We start from the raw sequence: 14,840 nt of genomic DNA on the forward strand, positions 1-14,840 counted from the left end.
GTCCTCCACATACACCACTCAATTTGGTCTAGTCTTTGCTTTTTTTCATCGTTAATATCTTTTCAACTCAGATTTAGTAGTGTTTTACAGACTTCGAAAATCCAAAAGATTCCAGATGCTGTCAAAGAGAATTGCTACATTTTCTTGGTACACATACCGGCCAATTTTTTTTTCATTGAGCTTTATTGTCTGTAGTTTATCTTACAAAAACAATAACTTTTTTCAAATATATAGGTATATTGTAATATCGAGTCAATGTTCACTCAGACCACATCAGTCTCTCAACCTCAGCAAATTCTTACACTTGGAGGGAGTGTCCACCACACCTGTTTTTGAGAATCATGGAACTTGAATATGCTCCTCAGGTCACAAATCATACTTACTTATTTAGAATGATAATGTAAGTTCGTTCAAAAAGCAGATTAGCGTTTTATTATGCCAGGCCCTAAAAATGCAAAAATTAAAAGAGGGAAAGAGGCTCCCCATTCTCAATGTCAAGTACTTAAGAGTCGCTGAATAAATGCTTATTGGGTTAGTCAAATCAACCAGTGGCTAACACTGTAGGGGTCAGGACCACGTTTAAGAATCTGATCAAAGTTCTAGGAAAACTAACTCCCCAGAAAAATTCCCAGGCACACAGAATTTTTCATACAATTCCGTGGGCAGAGGGTTAGTGAAGAGATGGTATGAACGTCTCTGAAGTCTAATCACCTACCAGCAGATCCACAAACTCCTAGTTAAAAACCTACAAACAAAACTAAATTCTCTGAGAACAGGAATACTTGCTGAATAGTCTTGATTATGCCTGACACAGTGCAATGTATACAAAGCTACTTAAGAAATATTTGCTGATTAATAATTTTCCCATAACCAGATGACATAGCTTCCATTACGGAGTCTTTCAGCCAAATGATTTTAAAAGCCTGAAACCTCCTTTCACTAGTGACACTACTGACCTAACACCAATAACTCGAAATTATTATTTTGCTATTCACTACACGATCATTCACCAATCCAGGTCTTGTCTCCTCCTTGTTGTCCCTTTACTGCCTCCAAACCCAAGGCTGCCTTCGCATCCCAAAAGCTACGTCCAGAGTCCCACTGCTGCCAGGGAGAAGGAAAGTAACTGATTCTCCACGCTGCACACACCCTCAAAGCAGCGAAGGTGGATCAAGTAATGGCCACAACTTCCAAATCCTTTTCTCACCTCTTCAGAGGTAAAGAGATTTACCTTAAGTTCCAGGAAGGCGGTGGCAATCGCTCTCAGAGCTGGCACTCGTTACCAAGAAGCCTCGAACCTCCCCGTCACCATAGCGACTTCTAAGAGCTACGCTCACTCCCTCTTCCCGCGATACTTCCCGGCAGCGCGTCACCCGAGCGGGCCTGGGACCCCGCCCCTACGCGAGCCCGCCCTCTCCTTAAGGGGTGTTATTGGATGACTGAGTCCTGCCTTCGTCAGTGGGCGGAACCCCACCCTATTTTTTTTTATCTTTTTCAAAACTCGCAAAGATTTTTAAAAAATATTTTTATAAGAGTGCTGCTTCCGTAGGCCCCAGAGAAAACACTGTCTTGCTCTTTTTCACTTAGTAGAAAGGTCCGCTGCCGGGGTCCCGCCAGGAGTCCGCGCATGCGTGTAAGCGACAAGAAAATGGCGGAGATAATCGCCGCATTTTTTTCAAATTAATGGTTCCCAGAAAGCATTGCGCGCATTTGTAACGAATTTCCGTTCGAGTTTGTATTTTAGGCGCCATTTTCGAGTGAAGGACCCGGAGCCGAAACACCGGCAGGAGCGGGGGGGCTACACAACCGTTTCCAGCCTTGGTTTGAGTGGACTGTCCCGCAGGTAAAGTACTTCTTTTCCTGATCAGGTTGTCACACTCTTACTTCCTGCCTCGTCCGCGGGCGCCTGGGAAGTAGAGGCCTTGAGCTGGAGCAGCCGAAGTCTGGGCTGAGGCTGCCGCTGGGAGATTTCGCTACTGTCACCCCTCCCCCCCTGGGCCGCTCCCCGGCAGTCGGGGCTCCGCGCGCTTCTCCCCGGCGCCACTTCTCAGAGCTGCTTAAGCGTCGCTCGAGGGACGGGAGGGGCTCTAAGCCTCGCGGACCTCTTCTCAGAAATCTTGGTCCCTGTCGGACCCTACCGTCGCCCCCTGCCCGTTCTCTCATCTCCCAAGGGAGTAATCACCGGGTCTGAGCCCTTACTACTGACCTTTCGTAGTTGTCCAACGGGATTCCGCCGCGGATCCCGGAGGGACAGATCCCTGCCACCCCAGATGGCTGTCGGCTTCTGACTTGAAAGTCGCGAGTGTCGACCCCAGCCTCCAGGCGCCTGTCCTGGTCGGACTGTAGAGGAGACCGCAAAGCCCCCAGGCCGTCAGCGGCGCCAAGAGTTAATGGCGGGTAGAGGAAAGTGGGCGGCGAGCCGCCCGTTAGTTCTTCGCTGCTGTTGGAAGAGTCGATAGCCCCTGAAGCCTAAAGTTAATACGAACTCGACCCTCTCAAATTCTGTGAGCTTGCATCCCTAGCCCCGAGAGCGTGGGAATATCAGTAAATGCCAGCGTATGGGAATTACTTAGTTTAGAAATTATATTAGAATATCCCTGTATACTTATACTGTGGGCGGACAGCGGGGGGGGGGGGGGCATTAAAAAATAAAAGAGAACCTAAGCTGTTGCTCTATCCTTGAGTCATCTCCAAGCATGTCTAGGTTTTCCCACTTGCTTAGGACTTAAGAAAATGGATCCCCCTTCTTGGCACTTGAGTTTTTGGTGCCTTCTTTCTTGAGGACCCGCTGGCGTTGAGCAGGGTTTTAAAACGGGGCTCTCGAGTACAAGTGGACCGAGTTTTATCCGAGTCGGGTAGGGTGGGGTCTGAGCCAGTCCCACCGCGGGGCCGGCGGGGAATGCACCGGGACGGTCCTGTGACCCGCAGGCTGACTTGCTGCCGGCTCTTCCTCGGTCCCAGCGACTATGCCCCGTAAAGGCACCCAGCCCTCCACTGCCCGGCGCAGAGAGGAAGGGCCGCCGCAGTCTCCGGACGGCACCAGCAGCGACATGGAGCCCGAACCGCCGCCCGGCCGCGCGGGGAGCCCGGCGCCTGCCACCGCAGGTGAGTAACCCTTCGCGACGCGACGGGCAAGTGCGTGGGATACCCTGATGCGTGCGTGGGATACCCTGGTGCGTCCGCGCGCCACCCAGGACTGGCTGGTGTTCTTGGGCGCGAACGAGCGGGGCTTCGGGGTTGACGTCTGAAAGTAGCGCGTCGGTCGGGTAGAGCAGCTCAAGAAAGCGATGTGGCGATTTTTACGTTAGACTACGTGCAATTTCGGTGTAACGGTGTTGGAGGGGATGGGGGTGCGAATAGAAACTTCAATTATGAATTTGTTTATTGTCTTGTGTTTCTGCGGAAATAGACATAGCCTGTAGCCAGTGGACTTTTTTTCAGTCAGCGTGACTGTATGTTAGTATGATGGAAAGTTGTTTGATCCTAACTTCTCCGTGGTCTTAAATTGCGTTTAAAGAGATGGTAATTTACTCGAAACTACTGCAGCTTTTGTGAGTCCGGGAATGGGGTGACATTTTGGAACCCCTGCGACAGTGTCGTAGGGGCTCTTGAGTATCCAAAGATAAGGTTCCAGGGTGCTCAAAGATACGGAGAGCGTTGGTTCTAGAGCCGTAGGATTTAGCCACCTGTTTAGGCAGGCAGCATGGAATCAAGTGGTTATGGTGTTCCCAGATTTGCTTCATGATGTGGTGTTTTGACCCCTAAAACGTGTATTTCTGTAGATTTTTGCGACTGGTGGCATTTCTTTCAAGAATTTTTTTTTATGAAACCAAGCTGAAAGATTCTCATCCCTGTGAGTTCTCACCCCTGTATTTGAGCGGGAAATACAGATTCCTAAGTTTCATAAATAACAGCTCTCCAGAGATGAACAGGCAGCAGTCCTCCCAACTAATTGCACTAATACAGGCTTTTTTCCCTTGCCTTCCCTTTCCTTTGACTGACTTAGAGACTCCAAGTGAGGAAATTGATAATAGAAGTTTAGAAGAGATTTTGAATAGCATCCCTCCTCCCCCGCCTCCAGCAATGACCAATGAAGCTGGAGCTCCTCGGCTTATGATAACTCATATTGTAAACCAGAACTTCAAATCCTATGCTGGGGAAAAAATTCTGGGACCTTTTCATAAGGTATTTGACCATTTTAAATAACTGTTGTAAGGTGATGAGTCTTTATTACAAAATGTTTCGATTTTGTAGCTATTGTATTTATTCCGATTGATACATATACGGTGTGTTTCCTATGCTTTTAACAACTGAAATTAGCTTTTGTTTATCTGATTATCTTTCGTATCTCTAAATTTTCCTCACTGAATACAATTGGTGGGGGTTTTTTGTTCAAAAGGAGTATGTTCTCTGACTATAAGAATGAATTTTATAAAAAGTCTGTTAGAATTAAAATATAGCCATATTTAAGGTGTTGAAGCTTGTGGTAGAGAACATGATGTATGAAAACTGCTGTCTTTTAGCAATGAAAACTTATAAATACTTGAAGTTTTGCTGCGAGTAAAAAAAAAAACAGCTTAAGTTAAAATTGGTAGTATGACCTTTTTAACCTTTTTTTCCCTGTTCTTTTTATGCAGCGCTTTTCCTGTATTATTGGGCCAAATGGCAGTGGCAAATCCAATGTTATTGATTCTATGCTTTTTGTATTTGGCTATCGAGCACAAAAAATAAGATCTAAAAAACTCTCGGTATTGATACACAATTCTGATGAACACAAGGATATTCAGAGTTGTACTGTAGAAGTTCATTTTCAAAAGATAATTGATAAGGTAAGGGACTTTATTTAGTTATTTGCAACTTCAAGTAGGGAACACGAAGGATTTCAATACATTGCACATTTTATTATTTTGGGCTTAAATTGGCTTGTAAAAATTAGCATATGGTTAAAGCAGAACCAGCAATTGGTTTTATTACCTCCATAACCATATTTTCTTTTTGAGGAGTGGTGGTAATGGCTGTTAAACTTAAAATATTATTTTTTTAAGCCAGGAAAATGAATTACAAGTAGCTCATAATAATGCTTACCTTTTTGGAATAAAAACACTGAGCAGATTTAGTATCCTGTTACCAAGTAGGCATTCTTTTACTATAAATTTAGGGTTCGTTTTTCTAAAAGTTATGTTTTTTATTGCTTTCAGATAAATCACATAATTTAACAGTTGACTAATTTTACCATTATTTCAATTTACATTAAATTTAATGTTATTAGTAGTTCTGTGTACATGTAATATGAAAAAGCTTTGCTTCCGTTTGAACTAACTACTCTTAAAATAGGGGAAGGATAAGCTAACATGTTTGTTTGCTAGAAAAGCAGACAATTACAGGTAAAATATCTATGTAGATTATTTACATGACTCTGTTGATACTGGGTTTTTTCCTCTTATGTTTAATAATTAACTTTGGAAATTCATGGTTCGAAAATGGCTGGCTGGAACCTAAAAGTGTAAAAAACTAATTACATAATGAAACAAGGATGTGATTTGGCCTCTTGGTCTTTTATTATTATTATTATTATTATTATTATTATTATTTTAATATAAAGTGCTTTAATTAAATCTACATGGTGGTATATATTTGAGTTTTGTTTCTTAGTGCTTTTTTATTGTACACTTTGGGTTGGAAGATAGATTGCCAGTAAATCAGACTTGATTCCATACCCTGTTAATTACACTTGCTTTGTGTAAATTTTAAAAGCCATGATTTCAAAATGACAGCTTTTAAAGGAAAGCGATTTTTAGTAATAAAGCAGGTTTGCACTTCATTTTTTTTTTTAATTTTGTTTGATTTTAAAAACAGGGGAATGTAGTTGTCAATTCTTTGCAGTTTTTTTTTTTTTTTACCTTCAATTAATGACATGTTCTTCACCAAAAAAGAAAGAAAGAAAAACCTAAGCCATATCACCCTACTACTTCACCACCTTCTTTCCTTTTTCCTTGAATAATCTCTTACAGCTTTTTTTATTATTATTTTTTAATGGACTGGTAATCTGTCAACGTGGTTTAATAATTTGGGTGGGTTTGTTTTGGATATGGTGGGAGTCTTGTCCTCTTTCATCAGTTCTTTCCTCAGTCAAATATGTTTTTAGGCTTGAAAGTGGGATGTTTTCTTTTTGTTTGCTTAGACTTTTTGGTTTCTGTGATCTATGAGGAAAGCATCAAAGAATTTGGAAAATTATTTCTAAGAATAATTATTTCTAAGAACCATTGTTAGTTTATGTGCATGTTCAATTGAAGTTTTTAATCCATAGAATTGGTTTCAATATGAGGTGAGGGAAATTTGGAGCAAACCTATGACTTAATACCAACAATTGTTTTCTGGTTTTGTTTTTCCTCAAAACAGGAAGGGGATGATTATGAAGTCGTTCCTAACAGTAACTTCTATGTATCCAGAACGGCCTACAGAGATAATACTTCTGTTTATCACATAAGTGGAAAGAAGAAGACATTTAAGGATGTTGGAAATCTTCTTCGAAGCCATGGAATTGACCTGGACCATAATAGATTTTTAATCTTACAGGTAATATTAAAGAAATTAAAAGTGCTCTCATTCTTGGTTTTTTGTTTGTTTGTTTGTTTGTTTGTTTCAGTAAAGTTCAAGGAGGTTTCGCCTGTTGGATGAATCCTGTATTTTTGAGGCCTTAAAGTACTGTAGCAGCACATCATGGTTTACATACTACAGTAAAGATGCGAATCATTATTTGCTGCTCTAGAAATTTAAGGAAATTCATTCAAAACTGTATTTTCATCATATGCTTATTTTATTTTTGGATGGACTGACATACTTGTTCCGCTCTAGCAGCACGTAAATATTGGCGTAGTGAAATAAATATTAAACACCAATATTATTGTGCTGCTTCAGCGTGACAGGGATATAGCAACTATTTATGGTTTCTGTTTGTATTTCTCTTTAAGATAACATTTTAAATGAGATTCACTCTTTTAATAGTCTTTTTCCTTTACTTTTGTTTTTATTTGTAATCTCTACTAACATTATATACTCCAAAAAAGAAAAGAAAAAACTACTTTTTTCTAATTGAAGATATAGTCAGTTTAAAATGTGTCAATTTCTGAAATAGTTCAGTCATATATGTGCATACATATATTCCTTTTCATATTCTTTTTCATTATACGTTACTACAAGATATTGAATATAGTTACCTGTGCTATACAGTAAAAACTTGTTGTTTATCTATTTTGTATACAGTAATTAGTATCTGCAAATCTCAAACTCCCAATTTATCCTTTCCCACCCACTTACCCCACTGATAACCAAAAAAAAACCATTCTTAGTGTTTGACAAATTTACCTGAGCATCTAGCTAACTTAATTTAACCTTTTTTAACACTTAGTTGCTTGGTAAGAAAAATTCCTTATCTTCTCTCTGTTTTACCTTTCAAAAAAGTCTTTAGTGTAAAACATGGCTTTATCATACATACTAACATTCTATTTTGATTAGAGGCTATCTATCTTTTCCTTTGTCCTATCCACAATCACCAAGGGTATAATAAGAGCAAAACAGTATTGTGATGTAGAAATAGCTGCTAATACTCTTAGCTTCAGTGCTACTGGTTTTAAACTAACTTGGGAATTTTGATTTGATACTAAAAGTTTTATTAGTATGACTGCGTATTCCCAGTAAGAAACTCATAAAATGTTAGCCCATATTTCCATTTTAGTCTATTCTTTAACTATTTTTTAAAAGAAAATATTACTTGTAGGCATGTATAGTATATGTACAAAATAAAGAAATACCATTCTGAGATGACTTAATCTCTTTGGTTACCAGTTCATTCATAATACTTCTTTAACCCAAACTTAAAAATGGATATTGGGAAATCATCAGCAGTTATATTTCTAAGTAAGATTTGCATTTATATAAATGTGGAATTAAACCTTTGTGTGTATGTTTTAATCAAATTTAACTGTTTTATGGACTTTTCATAATTCTGGGATTTTATTTGGTTAATTATGGGGTAAAAAGTTATACCCCTTTATAATACTAAATTTGATAGTCATGCCATTTTGTAAGAACATATACTTGTGTTTTTCTTTTGTTTATTATTTGCTATTTACTATCACTCTGGGGCAATCAAAGTTTTATACCTGTGCAAAGACTGATCAAAATTAAATAGACTGCATTTTAACCCTTGTAAAGGTAATTTTTTCCTTGGTACACCCTCTTTGTACATATTCAGTAATAAAGGAAGCTAAGTAAAGTAACAACCTCAAAAAGAAGTAGATGAGAGTAATTTTAAATTGTCAACTTTATATTAAATATGTGCTTCTGAAGTACCTGGGATGCTTAAGCCATTTGTACTCATAATAATCTCAACCTTTTTGTGTCATCTTAACAGTTACATTGTTTAAATCATTTTTAATACCAAAGAAACTTTCTAAGTTAACAAATTCAGTTCCATTTGATTAAACTTACAGATAAGAACCTTAGGAACTCACCTGTTAGAAGAAACAGGGATTGGACTAGATAGAAATAATGATGCCCTATTTAAAAGTTTGAGGGAAAGTGGCAGTGGTTCTATGGATTTTTATTTAGTTACTTATCAAAATCTTAGACTCCTGCACTAGAGATTTAAAGCATTTGAAGGTAAGTAAGAATATAGTTTTTATTTATCTCCTGCTAAATAATGTTTATCTTAAAACCTAGCTGTGGTTTGGGAGGCCAGGAACTTAGAGACATCATAATATCATCATCTAAGACATAAGTGATTACTTGAATAAAATGATTGTTTGGCCAGTGATATTGATTAACAGCCTAAGTGATCTAAATTCAGCTAAAGTAAAAATTTATTTTTAATATTAAAAAGCACTAAATTTTAGAAGTCCATAAAGATAAACTTTTTTACAGTATTTAGTAGGTTCTTCAGTTGGCATTTCTAATATTTGAAATCGTTCAAAATTTCATCAGTTGACCATTTTAGTGAGTTCCTAGTAAGTCACTATGTTGAGTTTCTGTAAATGTTACAAGATGGCTGAACTCTGTTTCTTGTCCTTAGAGGCACTTATACATACCTTCTAAAAGTGTTGGATTATAATTGGCCATTGTACTTTTTATGTTTGTAAATTTCTGCATTTATATATACCTAGTTTGGGAGCCGTTGTCCCACTGTTGTAACTATTGGTGTAAACAGGTAGGGTTTTATTAGCTCTGTGTAGCGTTTCATGGTAGCTGTGACTTATAAATTAGATTTAATTGGTTTGGGTCCATTTGCTCCATTTAAGGTTAGGAGAATGATAACCTTAATGCTTTATTGTAGTTTGAAGTTTCATTAATAACTGCTATCTCAGTGTTTTTGTAAGCTTCTCAAAAGCTATAACTATTGATGGAATTTTAGTTTAGTCAAAGTTTTCAACTTCATGTGCTTTTTGTATTCGCATTATAAAATCTAAGTTTATAACAAGAACCAAGGCTTTTTTTCTTACTGTTTAATAATTTGGAGATTAGATTAACCTAGATCTGAGTTGTTACCTATTCATCTCTTCCTTTTTCTTTTCAGTATACTTCTAAGCTTTCTGGCTTTTTAGCGTGTAGAAAGTCTGTGCTATATCAAAAGAATTTTTTTAGCTTTATCAGTAGTACTTCAGTTATCTAAAAGTGTCTTGTTCAATAGCCTCAATTATATGAAAGAAAACAGAAAGTTACCTCCAAGTGTCCAGGATAGAAAACAAGCAGTCTACCTCCTAAAGCATTGTTCTATTTATGTACTCATTTTGGACAGATATTAACCTTGGTCATTTGGTTTTTCGGCCTCTGTTAGATCACAAAGAGCGTATTAGAATAAAATTTATTAGAAGTAGATAAAGAACTGTACAGTACAAAGGAAAAGAAGGAGAAAATAAAAATATTACCAAGGCAAAATAAAAATTCAAAGCCTAGTAATTCTGGGCCATTTAATTTTGATGCAAACATCCATATTTACTTTAAGAGTCCTTCAGGCCTTATTAGGAAATAAAAGTTTTATTCTAACTATGTACTTGAGTTTCCTGTGGTTCATGCTTGCTAAAATTTGGATTCTGTTTCAATAAAGACAAAAAAAGCATCATACCTATTTGTTCCTCTTAGATTTTTTAACCTGTGTACCTGTAAATTAGATTATTGAAGTATGCTATAAATGAATCATAGTACCCTTGTTTGCCACCCACTTTAAGAAGTTAATCTTTAGGCTTTGTATATTACAAATATCCTCTTGAACAAATATCCTCTTGAAGTAAGTTTGCTATTTGTATGTTACTCTTAAGAACCATACATTATATTTTCCACAGTTGCTTAATGTCTTTGATATAGTATGAATATAATTTAAAACATAGGAAGTCTGTAGTAAACAACAGTGAAAAAATTTATTTAAAATCATGTGTAGTTTACTTAAGCTATAGAAAATAGAGATAATAGTGTGGAGGCCTGTAAAACTTTGCCAGCTTCGAATGCTACTAGCAGTATAGTAACTTGAAACATTTTTTTTGTCTCATCGTGTTAATGCTATTTGTGATTTGGAGCTTTGAGTGGAAGGGTGACTTTAAATTCAGGTTGATGTTTTAAAATTATTTCTGAAATGTATTGGGCTTATTGCCCTAAATTAAAACTATATTTTATAGTTTCATATGGGATAGGTGAGTTTTCTGAAAAAGTATGAGTGGTCTTCTAGGCACAGACTGTCAACCCGCAGATTATATATAAAATGGCACAAAATGGAAGAAGAGGGAAGAAAGCAAATAGTAATAGGTGGTAAGGCAGGCAGAGGACATCAAGGAACAGAGCCACAAGAAAGGTCCAGATTGTCATTGAAATACCACAGCAGTCCTGATAGGCAAGTGACAGGTAGAGGCCTAAATGTTCTAATAACTTGTTGATTCAGTAGTGCTAATCTGATAATAACTAGCTTTTAAAAAAATTAATACCATATAAACAAATCAAAAACTGAATGTTATATGAGAATTGAGATGGAACTATGTTGATTCATAAATGTCCTTGTCTTTCACTTTAAAATGTTTTCTACTGGGCAACCTTGTTAGAATGAAAGGAAGTCATAGCTGTATAGACTTCATTTTAATTGGAAAGGGAGGAACAAGTAACCAAAAATAAGCAACCACTATGCTTTACTGAAAGCTAGGCAGTCTCCTAATAGTGGCATTGCATCTCTTCCATAACTTATTTGGTCAGGGAAAGTGTGATGCCTTTAGGAATATTTTTATCAGTGTTACCCTAAATCAAAACTTTTGGTTATCAGAAAAATACATACTTAATACCTTATGGCAATTTGACTCAGACACGTAGTTTTCTTGGCATAGTTTTTCATTTATCCTAAAATAAGTGGTAAATATTCAAATAGAATTAGATAGAATGTTGGCATATCAAGTGTCAAATATTTGGATTATAAACACTAACACAGAAGAGTAAAGTTGACTACCCCTAGACCAGTGATTCTCAGCTGAAGATAGGTTTGCATCCCTACCCCCAGGACATTTAGCATTGTTTGGAGACTGGGCTGTTACAGCTTCCGGAAGCCTGATGCTGCTAGCATCTATTGGGTAAAGGTCTGAGATACTTTAAAACATCCTGTGATGCCCAGCGTAGCTCCCCATAACAAAGAGATTTCATCCCCAAATGACAGTAATGTTGCTGTTAATAATCCTGTCTAGATAAAAACTTTCAGTAAGACTCAGCTTTCTCAATGGCTGGAGTCCCTCCTGTTGTGATCCAAAGCTTTGGACATTCTTCCAGGCTTAAATCCTGTCTAAAACTTAAACCTTTTGCTGAAAACGTTGGAAAGAACTGATAATTGAAAGCAGAATTGAAATATTTTTAGATAAATATCTACATATTTCAGTTTAAACACTAATACTTAGTTAAAACACTTAATTCATACATACCCAAGGTTACAGAGAAAATCTCTTAAAAACAGGCTCTTTGGATAACATTTCACTATATTTTATATCATGTGCTGTTGATACAGCACAGTTTCTGTTTACACAGAAAAGTGAGAATGTGTAAAAGTGTTAAAACTTATGCCTTTTAATGAGTAGATTTAAAGTGAACTGTTTTATCTTGTCTTGTTTTATCTTTAAATTCTTTATATTAGTATGTTGAGGCTTTTGGTAAATATGATACTTTGTCATTAGCAACTTTTATCCCAAATTTCTGTAGATATTTAAATTGAGAAGAGTGTGTGTTTTTTTTTAATGTCTAATTAATTTTTTTAATTTTTGCTATTTTGTAGAAATAAAGGAGTATTTTTTTTTCTACTTGCCTATCCCTTTTCTTCTGTTGTAATAGTATAGAGTATAAGCAGGCTGCTTGTGTGTGAAGAAAAGTTTAGCTGCATTTTGCCTGAGCATGTTCAGACAAAATTTTCTCCCCCATCAAACTAAATGGCTGCCTAGCAATCAACCTTGAAGGTTACTGATTGTGAATTTTTTTCATCTTTTCTCTTTGTAATTAAATTGCTTAAATACAAATATATAATGTTAACCTAAGATTTCAATTACAATTCAAAAGTTGTTATAATGATTGCAAGCAAAAGTTTTCCAATGTTGTATGTACCAGGACCTTTAGTTTTCAGTCAGTTGGATTTCTTCTATTATTACCATGAGAAATAGTAATATTTCCTTTTTTATTTAATAGTCTTGTTTCTAGAAAGTTAGAACATTAAATTTGCATACTTATGAAGCCCAGCACTTGGGGAACTCCTAACACCAGGGGTTTTTTTGTTTGTTTTTGTTGTTGTTTTAATTTTATTTTGTAACACCATTTTTTAAATTTTGTTTTATAGAGAAACCTTAATACTAACCACCTTGGGACAAGAGTCCTACTACAGTTTAACTATGAAGGGTCTTTTTGAAAATTCTTTGTTTTAGAACATGAGCTCTAATTATGTTAACAGTTGAAAATGTTGCCACAACAATTGAATTGTGGATTACATGAATACCTTTCTGAGTTTTACTTAATAGAAAAGTTAGTCATTTTTTTATATTGAATGAACATTCTAGATAGGGAATCTTCCTTTGGCTCTGTGGATATGTGGGTATCTGTTACAATTTTCTAACAGTTTATCCAAGGGAGTACAAATATACATTTCTTACCCCCTTAAGTAAAATTAAAACTCTTAAGAATATCAGTGGAGAGAACATTTTTATTTTATTAAGTCTTTAAGCTACTGATTTATATATCATTTAGTTGTTCATTAGTGTTGGGTTTGTTAATTGACTGTTTCTAATTTCTCACTTAAGATTGATGTAGGTAAACATACACAATGAATATGAAATATGACTTTTTTTAAAGGGTGAAGTTGAACAAATTGCTATGATGAAACCAAAAGGCCAAACAGAACATGATGAGGGTATGCTTGAATATCTAGAAGATATAATTGGTTGTGGACGGCTAAATGAACCTATTAAAGTCTTGTGTCGGAGAGTTGAAATATTAAATGAACACAGAGGAGAGAAGGTGAATCTTCTGTAGACTCTTGTAAACCAGAGTGTTTTGTTTATTGATTAACAAAGTTTACTGAGCCAGATACTCAAGTAATGTTAAATCGTAATTATTCAAATAATATTTACTATTTTAGATTAAATTTTATATTTCTTTCATTGGCATTGCAGGTTAACATTGTTTTATTAATGTAGTTTATATAGTTTAATCTAATGTTGGTATATTTTAAATTCAGATGGTTGAAATATACTTCATATACACAATATCTACACTTTTAAATTTTGTAGTTAAACAGAGTTAAAATGGTGGAAAAGGAAAAGGATGCCTTAGAAGGAGAGAAAAACATAGCCATTGAATTCCTTACCTTGGAAAATGAAATATTTAGAAAAAAGAATCATGTTTGTCAATATTACATGTAAGTACCTTAATTTATCAGTTTTTATGTTGGTTTCAGACATTAAGCCCTTCTCTTTTCCTATATTAGAGAAATGTGAAGACTGAAGTGAAAAAAAATTTGAAAATTGTTTCATGTGATGTAAATTAGGGTTGTTACCATAGTGTTGAAGTTGACTCTTAAGTATCCTACTTTAAGTTGGGAGGTGGATTCAAAAGTATTTATTACTATGTTTAATAGCTTTACCTATACATTCTTTTTTTAATGCATAAAATTTTGCTTATATGGAACCTGTTTTGTTCCTAATTCTAGCTTTGACGCTGGGTTGGTTTCCCCTACCCTCCTCAGTAGTCCATGGTAATTATTATTTGACTATAGTTAAGAATACTTTAGAGGAGAGGGGAATAGTTCAGTGGTAGACCTTCAGAATAATAAAGAAAATAAATAAAAATAAAACTTTAGAAACAGCTGGTTTTTACTAAAATAAAGAATTTTAGAAATGGCATTTTAGGATCTCTGGTTTCTTTTTTTCCTCTCTCAAGTTATGATCTGCAGAAACGAATTGCTGAAATGGAAACTCAAAAGGAAAAAATTCATGAAGATACCAGAGAAATTAATGAGAAGAGCAATATACTGTCAAACGAAATGAAAGCTAAGAATAAAGCTGTAAAAGATGTAGAGAAGTAATAATCTTTTGGAAAGTACTAAAAGTATTTAGGTTCAGTTGATTTTATTACATGTATGTGTGTGTGTCTGTATATACACTTACTACCAGCATATGAGTGTAATACATTTGCTAGCATATAGAATGGTCTCTCCTTTTGCAAATAAAAAACTTAATTGTCCTTCATCCAGTTGATCATTATCAAAGTGCACAACACTGGTCTCAAAATAATGGAGTATACTACCCCCTAGTGGCAGAACATGATAACACAAAACATCGCAG

General features: G+C 36.0%; 2 protein-coding genes across 4 annotated transcripts in view; one reads left to right on the forward strand and one right to left on the reverse strand.

Moving 5' to 3' along the window:
• IFT80 (intraflagellar transport 80) overlaps positions 1-1,360 on the reverse strand; it is a 100,640-nt gene extending 99,280 nt beyond the window's left edge. Inside the window, exon 1 of the mRNA XM_064492474.1 lies at positions 1,232-1,360. The gene's annotated coding sequence lies outside the window, so the exon portion shown is untranslated. The remainder of the gene's footprint in view (positions 1-1,231) is intronic.
• Positions 1,361-1,718: 358 nt separating this feature from the next.
• SMC4 (structural maintenance of chromosomes 4) overlaps positions 1,719-14,840 on the forward strand; it is a 35,482-nt gene continuing 22,360 nt past the window's right edge. Inside the window, exons 1-8 of one of the 3 annotated variants that reach the window (XM_010976358.3) lie at positions 1,719-1,843; positions 2,962-3,105; positions 4,007-4,185; positions 4,638-4,829; positions 6,400-6,576; positions 13,351-13,515; positions 13,788-13,915; positions 14,437-14,577. In XM_010976358.3, coding sequence (XP_010974660.1) covers positions 2,967-3,105; positions 4,007-4,185; positions 4,638-4,829; positions 6,400-6,576; positions 13,351-13,515; positions 13,788-13,915; positions 14,437-14,577 — 1,121 coding nt within the window. In that variant the 5' untranslated portion in view covers positions 1,719-1,843; positions 2,962-2,966. Of the gene's footprint in view, positions 1,844-2,928; positions 3,106-4,006; positions 4,186-4,637; positions 4,830-6,399; positions 6,577-13,350; positions 13,516-13,787; positions 13,916-14,436; positions 14,578-14,840 lie in introns of all 3 variants that reach the window. The other 2 variants (XM_010976359.3, XM_031450093.2) reach the window with 2 other exon arrangements.

This window comes from Camelus dromedarius, chromosome 2 (assembly GCF_036321535.1).
Source record: "Camelus dromedarius isolate mCamDro1 chromosome 2, mCamDro1.pat, whole genome shotgun sequence".
NCBI classification, from domain to species: Eukaryota; Metazoa; Chordata; class Mammalia; order Artiodactyla; family Camelidae; genus Camelus; species Camelus dromedarius.